At 39.5% G+C, this 27,269-nt stretch overlaps 1 protein-coding gene across 3 annotated transcripts in view; it reads right to left on the minus strand.

Moving 5' to 3' along the window:
* Spop (speckle type BTB/POZ protein) overlaps window positions 1-27,269 on the minus strand; it is a 79,573-nt gene that overhangs the window by 16,463 nt on the left and 35,841 nt on the right. The window contains exons 2-7 of one of the 3 annotated variants that reach the window (XM_052757003.1): window positions 20,862-20,912; window positions 10,978-11,046; window positions 5,954-6,097; window positions 5,142-5,263; window positions 1,896-2,047; window positions 1,662-1,789 (exon numbers count right to left, since the gene is read on the minus strand). In XM_052757003.1, coding sequence (XP_052612963.1) covers window positions 1,662-1,789; window positions 1,896-2,047; window positions 5,142-5,263; window positions 5,954-6,031 — 480 coding nt within the window. In that variant the 5' untranslated portion in view covers window positions 6,032-6,097; window positions 10,978-11,046; window positions 20,862-20,912. The remainder of the gene's footprint in view (window positions 1-1,661; window positions 1,790-1,895; window positions 2,048-5,141; window positions 5,264-5,953; window positions 6,098-10,977; window positions 11,047-20,861; window positions 20,913-27,269) is intronic. The other 2 variants (XM_052757002.1, XM_052757001.1) reach the window with 2 other exon arrangements.

Below are 27,269 nucleotides of genomic sequence, written 5' to 3' on the forward strand. Positions count from 1 at the left end.
GAACAGTATGGGGAAAGAGGAAGAAACACACCAGAAAAGGATGGACCCATTCCATTGCAGACTTGAAAATGCTACAACAGGAGTCATGGTACTGCCTAAAATGCCAGAGGTAATATTTGGAGAAGATTCTCTTCAGGGAGAAGCTTGAAGACTGGCTTTCATTTCCAACAAAATTAGAATTTTCCACTATCTTCAAGTTTTTTTCTTGAAATGTAAGTCTTCAGCACTCCGGAGGCTAAGCAGGACGATAGGGGTGAGCCTGAGGCCAGCCTGGGCTACAGAGAGACCTGCTTTTAAAAAACCAAAGGGGCAGAGGAACAACCCACAAATCCCTAGGATAGGCAACAGGCAAAGATTGAAACTGATGCTGTTTATATAACAGCTAACCTCAAACAAAGCCATATAGTTAATTCTCATTGTTCTGCTCAGGCAAGTGAGTGTGACCTGCAACTAGCAGAACTTACATGAAATTCTCATTTCAAGTTCATTAAACATAAAACTGACACATTTCACATATTTATACAGATGCCAATACCATATCATTTCGTTCAGTTACTCTGCAATTAAAATGGAGAGGGAATGGCTATTATGCAAACTAAATTTTACCTTTTCAGTGTACAAAGTTTTCTAACCATTAGCAATTATTTGTTCTAATCCACAAGCCTGCTACTGCTGGCCATGCTTCTTTCACAAAAGGGCAAGAGTCCTAAGGACAAGTTCTTGGACTACACAGGTGTGACATGCCTTTGGAACAGTCATTAACTCACAATACAAGCCTATTGATGAGCTAGCTGGCAATTGGTATGCTTACCTGCACTCTGCCTCATGAAAGTACAAAATCATTTGCTTCACTCTCAGGAAGAAGTTCCCTGACTATGAGATATACAGGGATAATAATACTCCAGTTTACCGGATAGAACTTTTGCTTATTTCTCCCGTTTCTTACATTTCTAAATGTATGGAAAATGGCATGAAATGATTCATTACAATATACAGTACCCATTTTAATAAGCCCCTTTCAATTGGATCTTGGGTCAAAGAATTTTTCTAAGCTTCTTCAAAGGCTCTTAGGTCTTTGGTAAGAGACACTGACTCTTCAATCTGATGACAGCTGACTCTCCCCATCTAAGCTACAAGTTTCCACACCTTAGAAAAAGTGGCCCCTCCCTTTCCTTATTTCATGATCCCAGAAAGACAAACCATGAACACTCAACTCCTGCAAGGAGCCACCTAGTCCAAAGAGCAGAAAAGGAGAGCAACCCAGTCAAACACTTGCCACTCAAGAAGGAATCAGGGAGTTTAAGCGACAGATACACAAACTTAGTTGCAGTTGCTGGCCACTGCTCAGCTTGAAGTGTTAGCCCTTCCAAATACTATTTGAAAAAACCAAAAAAAAAAAAAAAGTGAGGATCTTGACTCAAGCAACTCAAAACTGACAGATACAATCTTTGTTCTTATGAACAGTAACAAGTAGAGAGCCCAGGTGCCCAACAACCTTGAAATCATAAGGCAGTTCAATCAGTCACATAAATAACATTTGTACAGAACTACTCCCCTTGGGGATTTTTCTCATTTCACATCCTTGACACAATACAATTAAGTCTACCAATACACATCAGGTCAGGGAATTGCCAGTCTCAAAGCAGGGCAAAAGGACTCACCTCACAGAAGAGGGTGAGCTTGTCATCAGGGAGAAGCCCATTGGCCTCATCCAAGAGAAAATCTCTACGAATAAATTTTTTGAATCCCCAGTCTTTGCCTTGCACGAACCTATAAGCTCGCTGACTCTCTGGAATGAAAAAGAGTGTCATACTCAGAGTTACTCAAAGACCAGCTCAAATCCACAACTTATCAGTGTATGAAGTTACTGGATGTGAAAGTAGAGAAACGTTTACCCATAGCTTTGGTTTCTTCTCCCTTGGCATTCAGAATGGAGAACTTGAACTTTGCCCGAACTTCACTCTTTGGACAACTGACCAATAACAGGTAAAGTGACAGGTAATCTTTGCTTTCTTCATCCAGCCCTTTTGGGTTTACTCGCAAACACCTGCTCAACACAGAAACAAATGTGGATCAAAAGAATCCTTATGATTCCTGAAGTCTGGCATGGAACATCAGAAGCCAGAGGGGAAGAAGTGTTTCTGTTGCTGTTGTTGTTAGGTTTGCTTTTGAACATCTAAGCTCCTTACCAGGAGGCTGATTCAATAGAAACTTGAAAATAATCTTTCTACACCAATTTGGATATTATTTTAAAAAATAGACGAAAATAAAAGGGTATTCACATCCCTTACATCTCAACCATTTCCTTTATAATTGTCAAATCATTCACCTATCTCAGCCTAAAACATTCAGAAGTTTTTCAGACTACTCTGTTTTTCATTCTTCAATCTCAGAAAAGATAGCCTCAGTTTCTCATGGAGAAATAATTTTGTAAAAAGTCAGAGAACCTTTCAGTAACACTGTGGGAGAAAAATGTATTCTGGAGAAGTATTTGCATATCACGTACTCTTTTTTGTTTGTTTGCTTTTCTAAACAGGATTTCTCTGTGTTAACAGCCCTGACTATCCTGGAATTATGTAGACTGGGCTGGTCTTGAACTCACAGAGATCCGCCTGCTTCTGCCCCCAAGTGCTGGGATAAAGGTATGTGTCACCACACCTGGCTGACAGATACTCTTTCATAGGTGTGTGTGTGTGTGTGTGTGTGTGTGTGTGTGTGTGTGTGTGTGTGTGTGTGTGATGCCTGTGGAGGTCAAAGACATGGGATCCCTCTGGAGTTGGAATTGGGTGGTTCTGGGTCATCCAATGTGTGTGTGCTGGGAACCAAATTCAGATCCTCTGCAAGAGCAGCAAGTATTCTTACCTGCTGAGCCCTTTCTCTAGCCTCCAGCAATTATATTTTAAGATTTAAAATAACAGGTATTGTGGAAGAAGCACAGATAAAAGTAAAACTCTTATTAGACACAGGAATATTCTAAGCTTGGCTTCTAAATAAGAGTTTGAGATGCCAATCTGTTAAGGATGATTCAAAACAGAATTTAGGCAGAACTTAATAGGTTCAACTGAGTTAAGTTGTAAATGTCATTAGCTGAAACGCATGTAGTTCAGACACTGCTCTACCACATAGAATACACAAGCCACATGTATCTTCAGGCCTTGCCAGGGTTATGTCACCTTTCTCAAACAGGTGGTCTAATCCAGTGCCTTTCTAAGGAGTACAGATGCCAAATATATCACTATACAATATGCTAGAGAGGTTAAATATAATGCTTAGAATAAACATTTCGCTCAGTACCTAGCCTACCATTTAATGTACAAAGTCAGCAAATATTGAATTAATAAATTCTTCAGTGGGTTGTCAGAGATCAAAGTAGGGATTTAGAGACAAAAATGCTTTGATCTTTGCTGGGGACATACGGTTGTATCCCTAACTACCTGCTCCTATTCCTCAAGATGATACTTGGTTTTGATGACACTCATCCTCACTCTCAGATCATAGTCATCTTGCAATAGGCACTAGTTCAGGGATTCCAGCCTTCATCCATTCTGTGGATGAACGACATACTCTTGACTAGACAGTAAATTCAGAAAAAGCTCAAAGACTTGTTGGCATGTGTTGAATATATCCATTGTTACTTCAAGCATAGGGAAGCTACACTTAAGATGTCTCATAGCATGGAACATGAGCAGAGAAATGAGGTCTGCAATGGAATATGCCTCCTGGATGACAGTTATCTCCACCCTCCCAGTTATAAAGCCAAACAAATTTCCTTTATTGCTTAAAAGTAAGCTATTATTGTTAAAGACAGGACTTTCTGTGGTCCAGGCTGGCCTCAAACTCCCTATATAGTAAGGATGACCTTGAACCATTGCCCTGCTCTCCTCTTTAAGAAAGACTTTCTATGTAACCCTGTCTAGCCTGGAACTTGCTATGTAGACCAGGTTGGCCTTAAATTCAGAGATCCACCTGCCTCTGCTTCCTGAGTGTGGGGATGAAAGGTATGTGCTAGCATACCCAGCCTAACCTTGAACTCTTGTGAGGGGTAAGTGAACTTCAACCTCTGAGTGTGTGTGTGGGGTTTCAGGTACCCACCACCATGCCCAGTTTATGAGTTCTGGGGACGGGATCTAAGTCTTCATGTATGTGCAGGCAATTTAAGAGTCAAGATCTTAGCCGGGCAGTGGTGGCACACGCCTTTAATCCCAGCACTCAGGAGGCAGAGGCAGGCAGATCTCTGTGAGTTTGAGGCCAGCCTGGGCTACAGAGTGAGTTCCAGGAAAGGCAGGCACCAAGCTACACAGAGAAACTCTGTCTCAAAAAACCAAAAAAAAAAAAAAAAAAAGTCAAGATTTTATGTTACAAACTTAGATTTGTTGCTGCATGTGATGGTGTACGCCTTTAATCTCAGCACTCAAGAGGCAGAGGCAGAGGCAGGTGAATCTTTTTGAGTTCAAGGTCAGTCTGGTCTACATTCTGAGTTCCAGGTCAGCCAACTCTACTTAGTGAGACCACATCTCCAAACAAACAAAAAGAAACCCACAAAAATTAGACCATGCTGCTTTTTCTGGAGAAAACAGGAAATCTGATGACAGTCGGCTCTTCTCCACACACAGCTGTTACTGCGCTGTGTGGCCCAGGTCCTTCGTATACTTACTGCAGCACCAAGAACTAACCCTAGAGCCTCACCCATGCTGGGCGAGCACTCTGCTGCTGAACTACGCCCCCAGTCTTCTAACAATCCTTTATAAAACATAAATTACAATTACTAAGTTCTAGTGTGGGTCTGTATGTGGGTCCATGAGCACGTTGGTTCTAGTGTGGACAACTTGCAGAAATCATTTCTTTTCCTTCCACCATGTGGGCCCCAGGGATCAAACTCGGGTCTTCTGGTAACCCCGGCCTTCTTTATTCACTTACACTACCCTATACAACTCGAGTTTGCTAAATTGTAATAAACTCCTTAAATTATTTCAACCACTTGTTAGTAAGTGCCTACTGTCTCTGGCCCTATTCTAGGCAATGAGGATAAGAAAAGTGAAGTTCCTGCTTTTAAGAACTTACATTCTGCCCATATCCTATTCAAACCAAGCAAAACAGGCAACATCTGGAATAAGTTCACAACTAGAGGGGTTCTTCCTCACCATTTCAGTTTATCGTTGGCTCCTGATGAAAAAGTTGAACTTTTTATGACTTCACCCATCTCCTCCCGGCAAAAACTAAAGTTGTTGATGGTCCACATGTAGGAGAATTTCACTACCTTGATCTGTGGATAGAAATGAGGAAGGAATTAAATGTGGGGAACCTGGAAAACACAGGCTGAAGATCAGACAAGCACCCCTCCCTTAACCCCACAGGAAGACAGCAGTTCATCAGGCCCCTAATCTACATTAGAGAAATCTCAGTGACCTACTGCTTCTAGAATGTTTTTAACTTCTGAAAACATTGGCAGGAAGTAAGAAAAACACAGTCAAGGAAACAACAGCAACAATAACAACAAAACATGGACAGGGTAGGGAAAGTCTGAAACTTTGTGGTCCTAAAAGAGCCTGTTATTGAGATGCCGATGTCATTCCTGGGGCTGTGAATCTCAAACATTGCTCAGAGCTTTAGAACACACCCCTATCAAGTAGGATGTCAAGAATCTAGACAAAAACTCTGTGAGTTTGAGGCCAGCCTGGTCTATAAATCAAGTTCCAGGACAGCCAGAGCTGTTACACAGAGAAACCCTGTCTCAAAAACAAAACAAAAAAATCTAGCCAAAGATTCCCCCTTCAATCATCATAGAAAAGCACTAGCCTTGGGAATTCCAACTCTATGTAAGAAAAACAAGAATTTAAGGCTAACAAGGACTTTATCTTGGTGACTTTTGGCAGTTATGCCCCAGAGAAACTAGGAACTCAAAGTTGAAAAGTGATTGCGTTGCTTCTGCCCACTAGTGAAAACATGAACTTACCTGTGTATAGCACCAGCTCTCTGCCACGGGACCACTCGACATTTCTGCCGGAGGTGGAGGACTTGGAACCCTTGACATCGCCAGTTTGAAGGTTAAACTGGGTTTCCAAAGTCAGGGGGCAAAGATTTCTGGCTTTTCTTCACCCTGGTAAGACCCAAGAATTAAAACTTATTAGACTCTTTTAATTGATTATTTTTAATGTTAATCTCAATTTTTATTATTCTTCTCTCATCTAACACATCCTGACCTCAGTTTCCTCTCTCTCCACTCCTCCCAGATCCTCCACCCTTTCCCTACTATCCTATTATTTGATTGATCTTCTAAGATACTAGAAACTTTGTGGCTTGTCTGAAATGTTCTATCTTGATTTAAATATTAACTTCAGAGAAGACCATGTAGTCTCCTAGGCAAAATTACATTATTGTCTATGCATGGTGGCTTACACCTTTATTCTCAGCACTCAGGAGTCAGAGGCAGGTGGATCTCTGTGAATTAGAGACCTGTACATCAAGTTTCAGGCCAGCCAGGGCTACACAAGACCCTGTCTCAAATAAATGAAGTGAACCGAATAAATAAATAAAATTCCATTACTCTGCACAATTCTCAACATTATCTTTAAAATCTGCTGGGCAGGGTGTCACATGCAACTTTCATCCCAACACTCTAGAAACAGAGGCTGGTGGAGCTCTTGAATTTGAGGCCAACCTAGTCTATACAGCTAGTATCAAGCCAACAAGCTCTGCATAGTGAAACAAAACAACAGAAACAGAGAAACATAACCTAAGGGTATATTAAAGCACACTGAAAAGGCTGCTTGATAAAGAGTCAACATGGCTAACACTAGGTACCTCCTTGCCACCAGAACCTTCCCTTAGGACACAAATGTTCTGCTCCGGTGGAAAATGACCTTGGTACTCTACCTTCCAATTTTCCTGATCGCCTGTGCTTCACTGCAAACTTAAGAGCAGCCTTCTGTTCAACTCCTCTGCCAGCTGCTCTCTTAAAGGGCAACATTTTTACACCTCCCTTAGATGTGCTCCTTTCTCTACAACATCACGTCAAGTTTTCACCTGACTTTCTAGATTTTTCTTGCTTTCTCTAATTGTTCTTCAACCTCAATTTCTCTTTCTTTCTTTCTTTTTAGACAGGGTCTCTCTATTATGTAGCTCTGGCTGGCCTGGAACTCACTATGTAGGTCAAACTACCTGGAACTCAGAGATCTACCTGCCTTCTGCCTCCTGGGTACTGGGATTAAAGGTGTGTGCCACCAATCCGGCCTTCCTCAATTTCTTTTATTGGATTTTTTTCCTTTACTGTTACTCCTCATGGTTTAATTTTCAATCATTTTCTCAATTTACATTCTCATGGCAACCAATCATTTCAACAGTATCAAATTTCTGCCAGTACACAAACATTCTCAAATATCTTTAACTTACACCTCTTTTATAGCCCCAAGCCCCTTTCAAATAGCTGCTAAAATAAAATCTAACTCAAAATCATTTTTAAAAACTTAGGTCATGGACCAGTGGGACGGCTCAGCAGATAAAGTTGCTTGCCACCAAGCCTGCTAACCTGAGTTGAAGTCCTGGAATCTACAAGGTAGAAGGAAATAACTAAGTCCTACAAACTGTCCTTGTACTACATGTGTGCCATGGTACATGCATGACACACCCACAAAATAAATAACAAATATAATAAAATTATTAAAAATGTAAGGTCAGGCGTACTAGTATATGCCTGTATCCCAGTACTTGAAATTCAGAAGCAGCAGATCTCTGTGAGTCCAAGACTAGCTTGGGCTACAAATAAAGAGTTCTAGGCCAGCCAGAACTAAGACCTGTTTCTCAAAAACCAAACCAAAGCAAAACAAAACAAAAAACAACAATCAAGAGTAAGTCAAAGGATGTAAAGTTGCAGAGATATAGGGCAGACATAGAAACACTTTCCCACTGTTGGTGAGACACTAAAACAAAAAGTGTAACTGTGTATGTAGGAATTTGGTCATATCTAGCAAAGTTTAAAGTGCACACACCACACAACGTAGCACTCCTACTTTGAACCCAATGCACACTGCAACAGGGATTGCCAAGTTTGGAAGGCACAAAATTACCTCTTATGAATGCTGATCCTACCCCCAAGCTTCTGATTCAGCAGTTTGGGATAGGTCCAAGAGTATATTTCTAGCAAGGTCCCAAGTAATCCTGCTGAACTAGTCCTGGAACCACTGCCCAAGAGAAAGTCTGCACTTAAGGGCAAGACATGGACTAGAGAGTCAATGTGACATTGTAACAGTGAAAAGCTAGAAACAAACTAAAACCCTTTAGTATGGAACAGGTAAGTAAACCCTTTAGTATGGAACAGGTAAGTATAATGGAAAATGAGCTTTAGGGTTTAAAATAGTAACTAGATCTGTAACACCGTGGTCCTCAAACACAATGAATGCCAATGAAAAGAAGTTTTTGAAAGGTAAGTGCAGAATATTACTTCTACAAATATAAGTACTGGTACAGATAAAAGCATACTGTAGAAACAAAACAAGAATAACAAAAACATGGCAAGTTGTTACCAGTTTCACAGGGAAATGAGATTTGAAAAGAATAGAAGACACTAACTTTGTCTCTTATGTTTTTGTTCTCAAAGATTTATTTTTATTTTATGTATCTAGGTGTTTTGCCTGTATATGTATATGCATATGCACACACATATGTGCCTAAAGCCCAAGGCCTGAAAAGGACAGCAGATCCCTTGGAAGTGGAGTTACAACAGTTACGAGTTACTATATAGGTGCTGGGAACTGAACCCCGGTCCTCTGGAGGAGCAGCCAGTGCTACTAACCACTGAACCATCTCTCCAGGCCCTCTGATATCTGCTTTAAAATAAGGGTGATAGGAAGCAAATGAAACAATACAAATCTGTTAGAGATAACAAGTGCTTGAGTATCTACTATTCTTTGAACTGTCTGGCTTAAATAATTTTTAAAGTGATGATGATGATAGTATGTGTGTTTATTACTTGTGTTCGTGCATGTATGTGCCAATGCATGTGTGAGCACATCCCATGGTATGCATCTGAAGTTAGAGGACAACTCTTTAGAGTCAGTTTTCTCTTCTTCCCTTTACACGGATTTCAGGATGAACTCAGGTAGTCAGGCTTGCAGAGCTATCTCACCAATATCGTGTTGTCTGTCCTCTTTGCCTGGCTACTTGGAAGCTCTAAGACAAACTTTTTGACACAGGTTTACATTCCTGTTCTACAAGCTTCATTTTATATGTAATCACACATTCTACTCTAAATTAGTTTTAAGTTCATTAATTTTCTTTGCCTCTTTGCAATAATTCTCTGAGCTATTATAGTGTGTGTGTGTGTGTGTGTGTGTGTGTGTGTGTGTGTGTGTGTGTGCGCGCGCGCGCGCGCACGCATGTGTGTTCTATTGTTCCTCCTGAAACTAGAGCTCACAGATTCAGCAAGGCTAGTTGTCTAGTATCTCTAAGCTCCACGGATCCTCCTGGATCTCTGCCTTCCCAGTGCTGGGATTATAGACACGTGCCACCATGCATGGCTCTTCATGGGCGCTGGGGACCAGAACTCAGGCCTTCATGTTTACATAGCATTCTTATTGCCTGAGCTGTCTCCCAGGTATTTGTTCAGTTGGCCTCAAATCCTGAGTAGAAGACGGTATAAATGAGTAACAGCAAAATCATTTAGTAGTAACTAACCTCACAAACATTTGCTTAAATAGCATTGGGAGGAATGGTAAGATATATCTGTACTTATACAGAATAAAAATACTTATAAATGTAATTAAATGTTCCATTGGTCATAACACTGCCCTAGAAGCATTTATAACTACAGCATCATCTGCCATCACAGACGAAGTTAGCTGTCTTACACACATGGCATGCTGTTTCAAACCACTGCATTCACCAGTTTGTGCAAGTCATGAGACCCAGTCTCACAGGCTTGTTTGTCTAGTAACAAGTTAATATATCTTAGGCAGTTTTACAAATCCCAGTTATCATTACTGCCTAGAATGAAGTTGCAGATTTCCTACTTTTGGGCAGCGCAGCAATGAAGATGTGAATTTTAACGTGAGTTAAGAGCATAAACCTGGCTCATGAAGCATGTGTTGGAAGCTACACTCCACACTGAGTCATCACAAAGTACTGTGCTGAGCTTATTTTGAAGTTCTTCTTTAAAAAAAAAAAAACCTTCAAATTCACCTAACAAATAACAATTAACAGGGCTGGGGATATAGCTGAGTGGTAGAGCGCTCACTTAGCCCCGGTTCAATATCCATTACTTCAACTACTACAAATTTTAAAAATCTAGGAAAAAGACATATATTTTTTCCAATGACATTCTGTTAATTCCTTAGTTTCTTTCCACTGAGTATTACTCCATTATGACCAGGAATAAAGAAATACTATTTTATTGGAACTGGGCAAGTGTGTGCTTGAGTAGGTACTGTAATCTAGCAGTATGATGTTTTTGTTTATTATAACAAAGTGATTTTATTTAAATAATTAAAATGAAAATGTCTTTAAAAAGAAATACTAATTTGGTCTTGGCCATTTTTCTCCTTTTTCTTTTCTTTCTTTCTTTTTTCTTTTGACTTGTTTTATAACCAAGTCTTTCTTTGATCTAATTTTTTTTAAATGCCCAACCCAGCACCTAAGAGAACTGGAGACTCAACCTCAGCTCTGAGAAGCTCTAACCAGACAACCTGCTGGGAGGGAAATTGACTGGGATGGCAGAAGTCTAATTAATTTCACTCATAGTGGGCACCATGGGCAAAGTGTTCATGGGCAAAGGAACCTGGTGCTGCATGAACTCTTCAGCACTTCATGCCAACCGCTGCAGAGGCTCAGCAAAAACAATCTTGGGAAAGGAGAGATCTATTTGAAGGTCATAGTTAGAGAATGTTCGAAAGAGACAACCAGAGCCAAAACATTGTTCACAGCTCAAACAAGTTAAGACATGACCATCCAAGCTCTCTAAGGAGAAAATGATTTCCCCAAGCTTACCAACTCTAGCACACTGACAAGTCTCGGTTGAGGATGTCTTTATGTGCCACCATTTATTTTCCTGCTGACCTGTAAGGAAAGACCTTCCTGGATCATACAGAAAAAAATGTACTTCAGCATATTCCTTTCAACTCTAATACTGGAGGCAGTGTTACTAGCTAATGGCCATCTCTGATGGGATGCTTCCTAGCAGTACTATAAGTTCTAACCATCTTTTGACGGGATTTAGGTCGATAAATATTATACAATTTCTAACTAGAAGGTTAAACTGTGGAAGGTAAAATGTAGGCAAAAGAGAAACATATACATGCTATCCAGCAGAAATAATGCGTTGAGCTGAATCTACACAGTTCACTTTTCAGCTGAACCACCTCTTCCTGCCTTCTTACACACTTGTAAAAATACCCGGTTGCCTGCAGAAGCTTTTAAAGTTTTATTAGATTTTAAAGTTTATAAAGTTATTACTTAAACATAATTTACATCTGTTCTTTGTATCTATTCCTTTATCACCTAACATAGTGCCTAGAAAAGTAAACATACTTTGATTAAAATACTTATCTAGGGGGCTGGAGAGATGGCTCAGAGGTTAAGAGCACTGACTGCTCTTCCAGAGGTCCTGAGTTCAATTCCCAACACCCACATGGTGGCTCACAACCATCTGTAATAAGATCTGGCACCCTCTTCGGTGTACATAATAAATAAATGAATCTTAAAAAAAAATACTTATCTAGTTATATTAAGTTAGCTAACTTTTCTGATTTTTGTTGTTCCTTTTTGACAGATCTCTAAAACAAGCTTTCTAACAACGTTGAGTACATCAGCTGTGCAATGCAATGGCAATCAGTAATTTGCTCTTTTGAATAAAAAACAAACACAGGTCCAAACTCCTAGCCTAACTCCTAGCCATAACATCAAATCCCAGATCTAGTAAAAACGAGGGTTTGGGCCAGTATGAAGTGTATCTTCCTTTTATAAAAGAAGAAAGATTGACTGTAATTTCTTCATTTTGGAAACACATATCAAGTGGGCTAATTAATTTGGGTTAGCCAATAATTAATTGGCTTCTTATATAATCAGAATTATTTCAACATACAGACAGATTCTATTAGTAAAAGAAAAGCCAATTGTTGATGTGTGATATTCACTGAGCTAAGCTAAAATATACTAAAAAAGTATAAAACAGACAGCTTGTACAGCTATTTTGTTTAATCTTTCACAAGCATTCCTTCATCATTAACCTAATCTACTCATCCAGAGAATTAAAAAATAAACCAATGCACACAGACATATATCTCATACATGATGCAAACATGCTGAGTTAACTTTATATCCATCAGTTTTAAAATGATAGAAATAAGATCATGAAGATACTAGGTTGAACCATGAAACTTGTTTTGTATGTCAAAATAGGTGCTTATTGGCCACTGCATGTGACACAACATGATACCCAGCACAAATGAGCTAACAATGTAGCATGAGCTAGGAACGGATCTTTCAACCAGAGAGCAGTTAAGAACTTTTTTTAAAAAGCCTACCTCTACCTTCTTTGCTTTAAAGACTTGTTCAGTTTCTAAAGAAAACTCCCAATGTCATACCTATTTTAAACCTGAGAGACGTTAACATTCCCCAAAATATAAGATGACAAAACCACCGTTGATTTAAAAAACATACACACCGAAAACATATAGAAGATTTGGGTATATTTGTTTTCAAAAGGCTAATGTGACCTAAAAGGAGTTTCTGTTTCTTCTGTTAGTATGTTCAAGCATATTCAGCCCAGGAGGTAATAATTTCTCATTACCTTTAGGACAGCTATTACAGGTCATACTGACATCTTTTGTTGCAATATCTGAATGAGATTTTAATATTTGTTATAAGTAAAGCCTTTGTACTTTGGTCTAACCTAATGAAATATTAAATACACTGGGCTTTTTTTTTTTCCCCAGTGTAGAGACACTTAATGAAAATAAGAACACTGAAGAGAGATCTCAATCAGCAAAGGAAAGGTTGGGGTTTCTTGCACGTCCAGTTCATGTCCTGTACAATCTTACAAGACTACTGCTTTTTGTTTGTTTGTTTTCATTATTAAAAAATCCTATGTACCTATACAAGGACTTTGCAATATTAAGTAGATCTAGAGATAAAAAGAAGCAACTACTTCAGTGTGGCCATGGCGGCCAATGCAACCACGGATTGCTGCAGTTCCTGCTGCTAGGGGTTGTGGACAAGTGTATAGGATCAACAATTCACACTGTGATGAAGAATGATAAAGAAACTGTTGGTACACTTGTAGGTTTTGATGACTTTGTCAATATGGTGCTGGAAGATGTCAGTCTGAAATTACATCAGAAGGAAGAAGATCTAAATTAGATCAGATTTTACTAATGGAAATAATGTAACAATGCTGGTTCTTGGAGAAGAAGGATCTAAAGTATAAGTGGACTTCTTTGACTTATGCTAGATTCTGGCTTTTTAAAACAAGCATGAAGACCTGAGTTCAAATCTCCAACACCCTCATAAAAAGCTAAGTGTGGCAACACACACACATATAATCTCAGTGCTGGGAAGGCAGAAACAAGGAGATTCCCTGGAGCCTACTGGCTCGATAGTCTTGCCAAGTTGGTGGGCTCCAGGTTCAGTAAAAGATCCTGTCTCAAAAAAATAAGGTGGAGGACAATGGAGAAAGAAATCTGAGGCCTATACATATAAACAGACAGACAGACAGATGAACACACACACACACACACACATACACATACACACACACACACACACACACACACACACACACTTAATAATAAATTTTTAATCCAAATGAGACAAGACACAAATTCTTCAGTGGTTTATGCTCTTCTGAGTAAAATCAGCATTCTTTTTTTTTTTTTTAAGATTTATTTATTTATGTATACAGTATTCTTCCTGCATGTATGTCTGCAGGCCAGAAGAGGGCACCAGATCTCATTACAGATGATTGTGAGCCACCATGTAGTTGCTGGGAATTGAACTCAGGACCTTTGGAAGAACAGCCAGTGCTCTTAACCTCAGCCATCTCTCCAGCCCCAAAATCAGCATTCTTGTCCTGACCTGACTACCATGGCCTCTCTGTCTCATAATAAAGTCTACATTTCTTTTCAACCAATATGCTTTACTTAGTCTTTACTTCTGTTGGCACAAACCACTACTGAGCACATAGACTTTTTCTTCATCCTGGAGAGCTTTCTCTCCTCACGTTCCCCTACTATGGGGGCAGGCGCTAAGATAGGGTCTGCTGCTAGGGGTTGTGGACAAGTGTATAGGATCAACAATTCACTCTGTAGCCCAGGCTGGCCTTCATCTCACTGCAATCTTCCTGTCATAGCCTCCCAAGCGCTGGGAGTAGAGGCATGAGGCACAGCACCGGGCTCCGTCAGGTCTTTCTGGTTGAGTCCTCCTGTCATTTAGGTATCCTATAAGATGTAGTCGCCTAAGAGAGCTCTTCCCTGACCAGCTAATCTGGGGCAGTCCCCACTTCTAAACCTGTTTCTTTCACATTACCTCATTTTTTTTATTGTCACTAACTGAAGTTATCTTGCTTCTATTTCCACACCTATCTAGTCTTCCCCACTAGAATTTATGTTCAATAAGAAAATAGCATCTCCCTGTGTCTCCAGTGCTAATACAACAGACATTCAATAAGTATTTGTTCCATGATCCTGTTGTTGAGTAGCTAGACTCTTTGGGATCTCTTTTCCCTAAGTGTGTCCTATTTACTAAGTTAAACTTCATGAACTACTGAGTAAATGTAGATACACAAAATCTGGCATACATTTTTGTATGTATATGCATGTGTGGTATGCACCCATGTGTATATGTGCATTCACACAAGTGGGTGTGTGCATATGTGTGTGTTAAGTGAACCTGCTCTTATGTGTGCATGAGTGAAGGCCAAACACTGATGTTAACATCTTCCATCACTCTCCCTTTTATTTAGCAGGGTCTCTCACTGAATCCAGAAGCTTGCCAATTCTGACTAGTCTAATGAGCCAGCTTGCCCCTGGATCCCATTTCTGTCTGCTGGGATTACAGGTGGCTACTACCTGCCTGGCTTTATATGGGTTCTGGAAATCTATGGTCCTCACACTTGCTTGGCAAGCACTTTATCCAGCCCACCTAGTCCCTCGAGCATACCTTAAAAAAAAAAAAAAAATCATTCATTTTACTCATAAAAGATTTATTAAGTCCGGGCGGTAGTGGCACACGCCTTTAATCCCAGCACTTGGGAGACAGAGCCAGGCTGATCTCTGTGAGTTCAAGGCCAGCCTGGTCTACAGAGCAAGATCCAGGACAGGCACCAAAACTACACAGAGAAACCCTGTCTCAAAAAACTGGAAAAGATTTATTAAGTACATCTTAAAACTATAGTCAAAATTTTTTTTAATCTCAGAAAAGAAGAGAAAAGGGAATCTTCAGGGATATGGGAGAATTCCTGAATCTACAAGACAATACTGAGAGACGCACACTTCCCAGAACAATTTCTCTTATAGAAAGTACCATTAGCAGGTGCACACCTTAAATCCCAGCACTCAGGAGGCAGAGGCAGGTGGATCTCTGTGAGTTTGAGAGTAGCTTAGTTCACACAGTGACTTCCAGGATAGTCAGGACTACATAAAGAGACCCCTATTGTGCTCTCCCCCTCTCTCCCTCTCTCTCTCTCTCACACACACACACACACACACACACACACACACACACACCAAAAACAAAACAACACAAAAAAAGTAACTCTCAGGAAACAAATCTGAATTTCTAAGTTATTTCAAGTTAAATTCTATATAATAAATTCCAATAAAATAATCAAATTGAGGCAGATAGTTAGCATTTACTTAGATTCCATCTATAATTTTCCTATTTGACACAGCTTGATTACCTTAAAACGGACATATAGAAACAAAGATAATTAGACATGAACACACATCTATGTCTAGACACTTAACTAAGTTTTTCTAAACATTGTTTTTCAAACTATTGTATACGTGGGGAACTCTGAAACAAAAATAGCATTTAGTGTGTAAGATTTCCCCAGGCTACAGACATTTCTTAGGCAAGTACCGATTCTGAGAGGACTATAAGGACTCCTTCCTTCTTCTCCAGTACCATAAGCTACAGTTTCAGAGAAACAGACTGACAGGGCTCACGCATACCAAGTTAAACTGGCAATGAACAAGAAAGGGTATTGAGTCTTTCCCCAAATGCAATAGGTTAACAGTAGAATGTTCCCACTCATTCCCAAGCTTCAGGGTATGCTGGGAGTTTACAGCCTTATTGCCCTCTTTAGAAGGCAGTAGGTTATAAATAACCACAAACTGTCCTTGTCCCTAAGGAGATCTAGCAGCCAGCTCAAAGGTTAAAATATAGAACAATTTTCACTTCAGATACAACTTTTCCAGACAGCAAAAAATAAAAAATAAAAATGCAAAAAAAAATTCATTGCCAATTTAAGGGCCTGGAAGTAATTTCCTTCCCCTAGAATCTACCCACTACTTTAAGAGTTACTGGTACAGACACACTGGCATCATCCTCTACCCTCAAAATAACACTGGGCGAAGGCAATGCATCTATGCTCCAAACTCAGAAGCTTACTCTGGAAAGGAGATTCCATTCAAGAACTTTGTAGGACTGAAAAACTCCAGTAGAAAGACTTTTGGAGTTCCAGAGTTCCATTTTGCTTTTTTTTTTTTTTTTTTTTTTTGGTTTTTTTCGAGACAGGGTTTCTCTGTGTAGCTTTGTGCCTTTCCTGGAACTCACTTGGTAGCCCAGGCTGGCCTCGAACTCACAGAGATCCGCCTGGCTCTGCCTCCCGAGTGCTGGGATTAAAGGCGTGCGCCACCACCGCCCGGCCCATTTTGCTTTTTAATTTAGGCAAAAATAGCTATGAAACAAAATACATGCAAATAACAGCATATGAGAAAAAAAATTCCACCTTCACTTGGATGGGGGAATCCAGAAAAATAAAACATGTCCAAAACAAGCATAGGTTTCACAAGCTTTGGCTAAAACCAGCAGGTGATATGCTGCTTTGTTAATTACAGAACCCCTGTTGGGGAGCAAGACTCTACCAGCTGCTTAAAACAAAAAACCAAAAAACCAACACACAGGACTCATCAGAATAAGCTTTCCACACATAGTTTCAAATCCATCACTTGGGAGATGTCTAAAATGGAGCAACACAAATTCAAATCAAAAAACAAACTTGCTTATAAAGGGGCTGTATCACTTCAGAGTGGACTTTTTTTATGACTCCATTTTCATAAATTAAAATCATGTGTTACTTCTAATGAATGATGGCCAAAACCTTCCAAGACCACAATGAGCAAGCTTGGTAAAAGTAAAGATTTTAACATCTCCCACATGTCCAAGATTTCTCTGCTGGAAAACAATCAACAAAATTTTTAATAGGAGAAAGTAAAAAGCAGACTCTAGGGCCGGGCGGTGGTGGCGCACGCCTTTAATCCCAGCACTTGGGAGGCAGAGTCAGGCGGATCTCTGTGAGTTCGAGGCCAGCCTGGGCTACCAAGTGAGTTCCAGGAAAAGGTACAAAGCTACACAGAGAAACCCTGTCTCGAAAAACCAAAAAAAAAACCAAACAAACAAACAAAAAAAAAGCAGACTCTAGTATTAGTTAATACCCCCAAAGCTCACCACATGTATGCCCACACACACAAGATGTGAGGAAAAACATAGATTACTGTATAAAGTTTTGATAGTCGTAGTTGAAGGAAGAAAAGAAAGATCATAATTTCAAGTCTAAACAAGTTTGGGGGTTCTGGTATTTCTAACAAAACTTTCCTATTTATTATAATTTCAAGTCTAAACAAGTTTGGGGGGTTCTGGTATTTCTAACAAAACTTTCCTATTTATTTATTTATTTATTTGGTATTTCTAACAAAACTTTATTTATTTATTTATTTATTCATTCATTCATTCATTCATTCATTTATTTATTTATTTATTTATTGTGGGGGTGTGTGTGAATATTTATTTATTTATTTATTTATTTATTTATTTATTTATTTATTTATTTATTTATTTATTGTGGGGGGGGGGTGTGTGAATACCATGGCTCCTGTATGAAGGCACAGGGCGAATTGTGGGAGTTGGTTCTCTCCTTCTACCATGTGGTTCCCAGGGATCCAACTCAGGCCATCAGGCTTGGGGACAAGTGCCTTTACCCACTGAGCCATCTTGCTGGCTGACCTAAAACTTTATACACAAGCAAACAAGCTAAAGAGATGTCTCAGCAACTAAGAGCCATGTTGCTCTTACAGAAGACCCAAGTCTGGTTCCCAGCACCCATCTCAGGTGCCTTATAACATAGTTAAGAATATTTTTAAAAAATCTTTAAACCATAAACAGATGAAAGGTTAACTCTAATATTATGCATGTGTGTCCAGCATGCAAGGAATTTAAAAACTGAAATCATCTCATTTAACAAAGAGAGCTGCCTATAACCCATAGTATCCGCTGGCCTTATAAGAAAAAAATCATTTAAAATACTTATTGCTAATAAAAATTGGCCAGATAAGAGGCCCAAGGAATGAACATAAAAGAAAAGAGTCAGAATCAGTATTGGGATATAGAGTGAGGAGTAAACTCATTAACTTGGAAACAGAAAAGCCTCACCTGCTAAGGGGCATTTACCATACTACAAAAGCAACCCATTATGTTCCCCATTAACCACTACAACCTATCAGGGAACTCAATTTTCCTCAGAAATATGTTTTGAAAGGGAAAGCCCAACCCCCTCCAACTAAGATAAGCAAGTACTCTACCACAGAGCTACCTTCCCAGCCTGTGTGTGTGTGTGTGTGTGTGTGTGTGTGTGTGTGTGTGTGCGCCACACATTGTCATCTCCTTTAGGCCTTAACACATCTCCTTATTAAATGAAGCAAGGTGTCTTATCTAGAAATTAAACACAGAAATTCCTTCTTAAAAATAACTAAATTCAGCCAGGCAGTGGTGGGTGGCACACATCATTAATCTCTGCACTCTAGAGGCAGGGGGATCTCTGTAAGTTCAAGGTCAGAGCTGTTACACAAAGAAACCCTGCCTCAAAAAACTAAATAAACAAACAAACAAACAAAAATAACCGAATTCTGGCCTGGGCGTGGAGCTCAGTTGGTGGAGTTCTTGCCTAGCATACAGGAAATCCTGGGTTTGATTCCCAGCACCACATAAACTGGGCATAAAGCACATGCCTGTAATCTCTGCATTTGGGAAGTGGAAGCAGAAAAGACCAGTGGTCAAAAAGTCATCCTCAGTCACTTAGTTTGAGGCCAAAAATAAGTAATTGGTGTGGGGGGGGGGGGGGCATGGGGGGGTCAGAGAGTAGGGGGAAGGGGGGGAGAGGGAGGGAGGGGGAGAGAGAGAGAGAGAGAGAGAGAATGAGAGAGAGAGAGAGAGAGAGAGAGAGAGAGAGAGAGAGAGAGAGAGAGAGAGAGAGAGAGAATGAGAGAGAGAGAGAGAGAACTCAAAAGGAGATGCCACCAGATGCAACACTGGTAAAGTGTTGCCAGACTAGAAACACTTGGAAGTAGACAAGGAGAGTCTTGGGAGCTAAATGGGCAGCCAGTCTAGCTAGGCAATGAGCTATGTTAAGGATCTAAATAAACTCAACAGAACAAAGGAAAACCAGAAAGTTCTCAGTCTCCAGTGTGCATTTCAAATTCTTGAATCAAGGGGAAAGTAAAAACACATAGGCAGACAAAACAGGAAAGTTGAACAAGATGTCTATCTCAAGAGAATGAATGCCCTTAGTTCCTGATGACCTTTGTCTGAAAAGATTAAAATGCAGTAACGCCCATTTTGCCCAGTAAGACTCTGTAATTACAAAGTATACATAGAGGCTTGAGGCATTAATCAGAGCACAGAGTAAACACCTGAAGAGAGCCATTTTGGTAGCAAGATTTTAAGTCAACATCAAAGAACTAAGTTCCAAGGTACAATACAAAAAGGTAAGATGCTCAAAATTCAAACTCCTTTTACAGACCAAAAAAGCCACACTGCTTACGGCTTTTTGCTTTATAAACTGTAATCTTAACCCTCTAAGGAGCTCTTCTTACTCTACTGTTTCCATATCATGTATTAGCAACCCTTGATTAAAAATTTAAACCTAGCTGGGACTGCTGGTATATACCTATAATCCTAGCATTTGAGAGGATAATGAGTTTGAGGCCAGTTTGTGCTAGATAGCATCATTAAGTCTCAAAAAAAATTTAAATCCAAACACAACTGCTTCCCCCATTAGTATGTATAACCTTTTCCTAGTATATATTAGTCAGCAGAAAAGATATGATTAAAAGGTTCTAGTTTATTCCCAGCAGAGATATTTAGAATAAAACTTTTATTAGCGTCACTTACAAAAATGTTTCTTTGGATTGGGCTGGGGAGATAGCTCAGTTGGTAAAACATTTATCTTGTAAGAACAAGGGCCTGAGTTCAATCCCCAGAATCCACATAAAGCTAGGCATGGTGGCACTCACTTGTAAACCCATCATTACTGGCAGGCAGAGATAGGGGGATCCCTGGGACTCACTGGCTAGCCAGCCTATCATAATTGGTAACTCCAGGCCAATAAGATACCCTTGTCTTAAAGGAGGTAGATACTGTTGCTGAAGATGACAGACTACCCTCTGGCCTCCACATGCACACGCATACAAGTACATACACATTAAAAAGAAAATCAAACATATTTTCTTTATATGACTTTACCTTCCATATGCACTAAAATCAAACAGTAAACTGCACTAAAGATGTGCATTTTTCAAGCGCGATAAATATTTCTGTCTATCTCATTCTGCTTTATCCTTCATGATTAAACTGTATAAATAAAACTACATAAAACTCACCAAGTCAAGTCAGTAGGTAAACTCTAATTTGTCTTGTCTAGCAGGAAATCTCTGTTGGAAATAGAGATGATGAGTCAGCTTAACTAGATTCTGAGTCTCATACACATCTTACTTTGGCTGTTCTTTAAAGGGAAAAGTTCACAAAAATCAGGTGATACATTTGCAATGAAATGACTGATAAAAGGACTTACTAGACAAAATTACTGTTCTAATACTCTAGTCTGAACGATCTACTTTTTATTCAGCTCTCAAAAAGGGTATACTTGAAAGTCAGAAAACCAGCTGGTTCTAACACTCTTGCTTATAAGCAAAAATGAAATATCACTTGCCCCATGTCAATATTGTTGAGAAAAACTTACTACAAAGTATAACATATGCCTTTACTAAAGGTGCTGTCTGGCTAAATTACACCAAAGCAAGACACATTTAAACGAAGTCATTTATCACATGGGTTTAGGAAATAGCAGGAAGGTATACACGGGAGAGAAAGGGTTTGTGTTGAAGATCGGTGAGATTATCTTGGTTGCTGTCTGCAGCACAACCGCTTTAATAATCTATCATATATCCTGCAAAGGGAATTGGGCTTGTAGGAACAGGACCTAGGCAAAAATAGGTAGAACAGATCCTATTTTCCTTTAATGTGGGAAAATGAGGCACTGTGGAAATCACTGGTTAGCCTTCAAAGTCTCTCAAATGTGTGCATATGAACTTTAATACACTGATTGAAATTAATTTTCCTTACACTGTAACAGATTTTGGTAAAACCAAATGTGGTTACTATTAGTAACAGAAAGAACCCCCTAAACAGGATGTTACCGCAGGACACCTTTAATCAGAGACCATAAAATAAAACTTAGAAAAATCTCACAAGTTATATCAAGGAGCAGCAGTCAGATCAAATCCATCCAACAAATATTGGTAAGCATAGCCAGATGGACACAGTTCTGGACACCCAAAAGGCAGGAAGAGAAATGCCTTAAAGTACTAACTTCCAGCCAGAAGATAGCCTACTTTTTCAAATGAAAAGTCTCTGAATACGCGTGATTTTTTTTTTTTTTTTTTAAAGACAGGGTCTCACTGTGTAGCTCTGGTTGTCCTGAAACTCACAATGTAGAACAGGCTGGCCTTGAACTTACAGAAATCCATCTGCCTCTGCCTCCTGAGTGCTGAGATTAAAGGCGTGAGCCACCACACTCAGCTTAAATGTGTGATTCTTGAAGTAGAAACCTTTAGTCCTTTCCTCACTTTTTCTTAAGTTTCTGGGTTTTGTCTTGAATTAATTTCCCAGAATTAACATTTTTAGGCCCCTTACACTGAAAAGGTTAAAGTAACACTACAGTGTATAGATACCTAGCTACCCTCTACTATTTAAATAGTGAACAAAAGGTCTCCCTCACAGAACACACCTTTGACTTTTCTTTTTTTTAAAAGGTAATTCAGGATTGACAACTTGGTCATAAAACAGGGTCACCCAAGAATAAATACTCACAGACCAATATCCTATCATATTACTTAAAATTTAATTTTGAAACGTAAGACCTGTATTTCAGAAGTTTCCTCTATTGATGTAAGGGTTGAAATGTAATACGTGTGACTATTCTCTAGGAGCCACCACTTAACACTCCAATTATATGAGAAGGAAGCTTCTGAAAGAGCAAAATCAGGACAGACGTATTTTCTTTGCTTTGTGGAATGTCACAGTGGTCAAGGGAACTTCCAGTCACCCCATCTCACTCTGAGTAAAAGCCAGTCTATACAATGGCCCAAAGGGGCCACCCAAGCGGTACTCTGTAGCTCTCTAGCCTCAGCTCCAGCTCCTAAGCTCGCAGTGTTCCAGCTGTACCACTTTACTTTGTTGTAGTTCCTCACAGCACAGGCTCATTCCTGTCTCGGGGCTTTGTACTTGCAGTTTGCTGTCTTGGTAATGTTCTCCAGGCCCTGAGAGATGATGGGGCACACACCCTGCCACTGCTGATTCCTTAATTGTCACCATCCCTGTGAGAGCTTTCCCTGACACCCTTAAAATGCAACTCTTTCTCCCTGGCACAGTCTTATTCCTGCCTCATTATTTTTTTTATACTAGATAAAGTCATCTAGCATACTATATTTTTTACAATCTGTTTCCTCTAACTGAAAAATAAGCTGTTCAAAGGTAGATTTATGTGTTTTGTTGCTGTACCTAGACAGTGTCTGGCACGTGAAAGGCAAGAAACAAACCCATTTAATAAATGACTGAATTCAACTTTCCTTCTGAACTTCCATCCTTTGAAGATTTCATAGTAATTCTATACATTCCTGTGGGGGTACATGCCTGTTATCCAGCACTTGGAAAGATAAGGCTTGAGGATAAGTTTGAGGTCGGTAAGAGTTACAGACTAACTAAAGTTCCAGTCCAGCTTGGAATCCATAAGGATACCCTTCCTCAAAACAAACAAAAAAATTACCTCTCTATAAATTATCAATTTTTGGTTTTATTTTTCAAGACAGGGTTTCTCTGTGTAGCTCTGACTGTCCTGGAACTCACTCTGTAGACCAAGCTGGCCTTGAATTCAGAGATCTGCTTGCCTCTACCTCCTGAGTGCTGGGATTAAAGATGTGTGCCATCACACCTGGCCTTAAAGATTTATTTTATGTAATGGATGTTTTATCTGCATGTATGTCTGCACACCGAAAGAGAACATTGGATCCCACTGGACTACAGTTATAGATGGTTTTAAGTTTCCATGTGGTTGCTAGGAAATAGAACCCAGGACCCCTGTAAGAACAGCCAGTGTTCTTAACTACTGAACCATCTCTCCAGCCTCTTAAAATCAGCATTTTTTACATGAACAAGGTTTGGGCTTATGCTTTTAATATTAACAGATGATAGATGCCCAAAAAGTTAATAAAAGTATATTTTCCCCCAACAAAGCAAAATACCTGTTTTCAATGATAATATCCTTGAGGGCAAAAAGAGTTAAGAACTCGTGTATTACGGGGAAGTAGCTGACAATGCACAACAGAAGTCTGTAAAAACTGAGCATGTTTTATTTATACTATAAGGTAAAATATTTTTTAAAAATAAACATGTAAACAAAAGAATTATAAGAAAAATGTACGGGCCTCCAGTGGTGGTGCACTCCTTTGATCCCAGCACTTGGGAGGCAGAGGCAGGTAGGTAGATTTCTGAACTTATGGCCAGTCTGGTCTACATAGAGTTCCAGGCCAGCCAGGGCTACATAGTGACACGGTCTCAAAAAGCCAAAAAAGAAAAGAAAGAACAGTTCCTTAAATACTATATTTTTAAAGATTTATTTTTACTTTATATGCATGAAGGGTTTTGCTTACATGTATATATGTAAGTATATGTATGCTGTGCTTGCTAGAGGCCAGAAGAGAGCACTGAACTATCTGGGTCTGGAGTTAACAGACAATATGAGCCACTATTTGGGGGCTGGGAACTGAATCTGCAAAGGCAATTTCTCCAGCACCAAGAAGAAGTACCTCCCCCCTTTTGCATTTACTTGTGTGTATTTTATTGTGTGAGCATGCACATGACAGTGGATGTGTGGAGAGAGGACTACTGCAGGAGCAGGTTCTCTCCTTCCACCATGTGGGTCCCAGGGAACAAACTCAGGTCATCGGGCTTAGCAGCATGCACCTCTGCCATCCACTGAGCCATCTTATTGGTCCTTAAGAAGAAAATTCTTTGTATTATTTTGATTGCCACAGAATAATAGATGCTGTTATGTACCCAGATGAAACAGACCAAGAGGATGACTATAGTTAAAAAAAAAAAAAAACAAGCCGGGCGGTGGTGGCGCACGCCTTTAATCCCAGCACTTGGGAGGCAGAGCCAGGCGGATCTCTGTGAGTTCGAGGCCAGCCTGGACTACCAAGTGAGTTCCAGGAGAGGCGCAAAGCTACACAGAGAAACCCTGTCTCAAAAAAACCAAAAAAAAAAAAAAACAAAAACAAAAACAAACAAACATACTTTTTTACTAAAAAGATTCATGGCAATTTCTAGAAGAGAAAGAAAACTCCACAGTGTTAGTGTTCTTTCTTTTTGTTTTTCAAGACAGGGTTTCTCTATGTAGCCCTGCCTGTCCTGAAACTTTTTCTGTAGACCAGGCTGGTCTACAGAGATCTGTCTGCCTCTGCCTCCTGAGTGCTGGGATTAAAGGCGTGCACCAGCACTCAGCTAGTGTTCGTGTTCTAAAGAAAGATTTAAGATAAGACATGTTTTAGGGCTGAAAGACAGCTCAGTGGTCAAAAGCAAGCAGTGTTCTTGCAGAGAACTCATTTGTTTTCAGTACCCACATTAGACAGCTCTACCCACAGACATATCTACATTTGAGCAACCGAACAAACAAACATATCTTTGCAACATAAAGTATAAAATGTGGAGTTGATGTGACAAAGAATAGGTTATCAATTCCTTTCAAACTTCACGATTACCATGGCATAAGGAAGAATATTCACTAAATAAAACTTTCTAGTAAATGACATATTTCAGCATATAGACAGCATTTATTTTGCTTCCCCCCCTTTTTTGGGGGGGGGGATCTGGCTGTTTAGCCCAGGCTTATCTAAAACTCTCTACTCTCCAGCCTTCCAAGTGCTGGAATTACAGGCTGGAGGCAAGCCTTACTGCATTTGCACTTTTGATGGAATACTTCATCCACATAAAAGTGAGAATATGCCTGAATCTAAGGTACTTTCCAATCTTGGTACTTAGGACCTGAGCCATACCCTAAGATGAGAACACATCTGAAAGAACACAGACATCTGACTCGAGTTTTATTAATGTGGTTTCCAATTTAAGGTCATATTGGTTGTTAAAAAAATACTCAGTATATCAATTCTTCCCAAATTCTTAAAGATAGTCCATATAGTCATGACACGGGTTGCTGCCCAAACTAGTTGTTAAAAGAAGTCCTAATTGACACTTGCAACAGACAGTGTGTGTTATTAGAAAAGAGAAACAGTTTTCATTGTAACACTTCTAGACTCCTAGTGCTGGAAACCTCTGAATAGGATCCAGGTTTAAAGGGGGAAAACATGCAGGGTGCAAATTAAAAATATACTCAACCTCTCAATAACAAATAAAGCACAGCAAATTAAAGGCTACAAAGAAAAATTTTAAAGTGGAAATCATTGGTCATTGAAATATATGATCCCTTAGACAAAATTTATAGGAAATAATTCTAAACTAATACCAATGTAAAATTATATTTTAAAAATGCTACTCCTTGTTTGTAGCACTTATAGCCATTAAATCTGAGGGAGGCAGAGGGATGAGGAAAACCTTTCATAATTCAGAATATTGGTCTTTTTTTACTAAGGTGAAGCTCTGAAATTTTCTTTCCTTATAGATTCTTCTAAGAATCTGATAATGTGATAGCACTTCATTTTTATATATTTCTAGTGACAGCCCAGTGGTTTAGTAGCTACAACTGGGACATGCTGAATTTCTGAGGCAACACAAGAACTGCACAGACTGGGTCTGAGGTCATTAAACAGTCCCACATTTGGTGAATTAAAGTATCCGGGTAGTTAAAAAGTAGTAAAAGGGCTGAGAGTGGTGGTACAGCCCGTAATCCTAGCTCTTGGGAAGCAGAAGCAGGAGAAATCACAAGATCAAGAACAGCCTCGTCTACATAGAAGAGGAAAATCTCAACAGTTATGGAAGTTTATGGAAACAGATAATAGATTTAAAACAATAAAATGTGGGCTGGAGAGATGGCTCAGCAGTTAAGAGCACTGGCTGCTCTTCCAGAAGACATGGGTCCAATTCCCAGCACCCACATAGCAGCTCACAACTGTGTATAACTCCAGTTCCAGGGGATTTGACACCTTCATGCAGGCAAAACACCAATGCACATAAAAATAATAAAGATTTTAAAAAGACAAAATGCAAAATATTAAAATGCAAAGCTCTCATTATCAAATTGTACAAAGGGTCCATAGGAAAGAAATTTTCGGCACTTTTCACACCAGTAAAAAAAAGAAGTACTAAAATTATATAAAGGTTTTCCTCATTCCCCTTACTCCTTCAAATAATGACTATAAGTTACTGGAGTAAGTAGGAAATTCAAATGAAACTTTAGATAAAAATCAAACAAATTCAAACCACTGAAGGAAAAAAGAAAGGAGGCACACACACACACACACACACACACACACACACACACACACACACACGAGATACCTATACACACACACACGAGATACCTATGTTCTTTGGTATTTTTGTCTATAATGGCAAATTAAAAAAAAATCAACAGAGTTGTGATACTATGAAATAAAAATAGTATCATTAAAACAGGAAGCCTAGGGCAAGGCATGGTGGTGCATGTTTTTAATTTTAGAACTCAGGAGGCAGAAGCAGGCGGATCTCTGTGAGTTCAAGGCCAACCTGGTCTACAT

This window comes from Peromyscus californicus, unplaced genomic scaffold (genome assembly GCF_007827085.1).
Source record: "Peromyscus californicus insignis strain IS unplaced genomic scaffold, ASM782708v3 Scaffold_3__1_contigs__length_106647218, whole genome shotgun sequence".
NCBI classification, from domain to species: domain Eukaryota; kingdom Metazoa; phylum Chordata; class Mammalia; order Rodentia; family Cricetidae; genus Peromyscus; species Peromyscus californicus.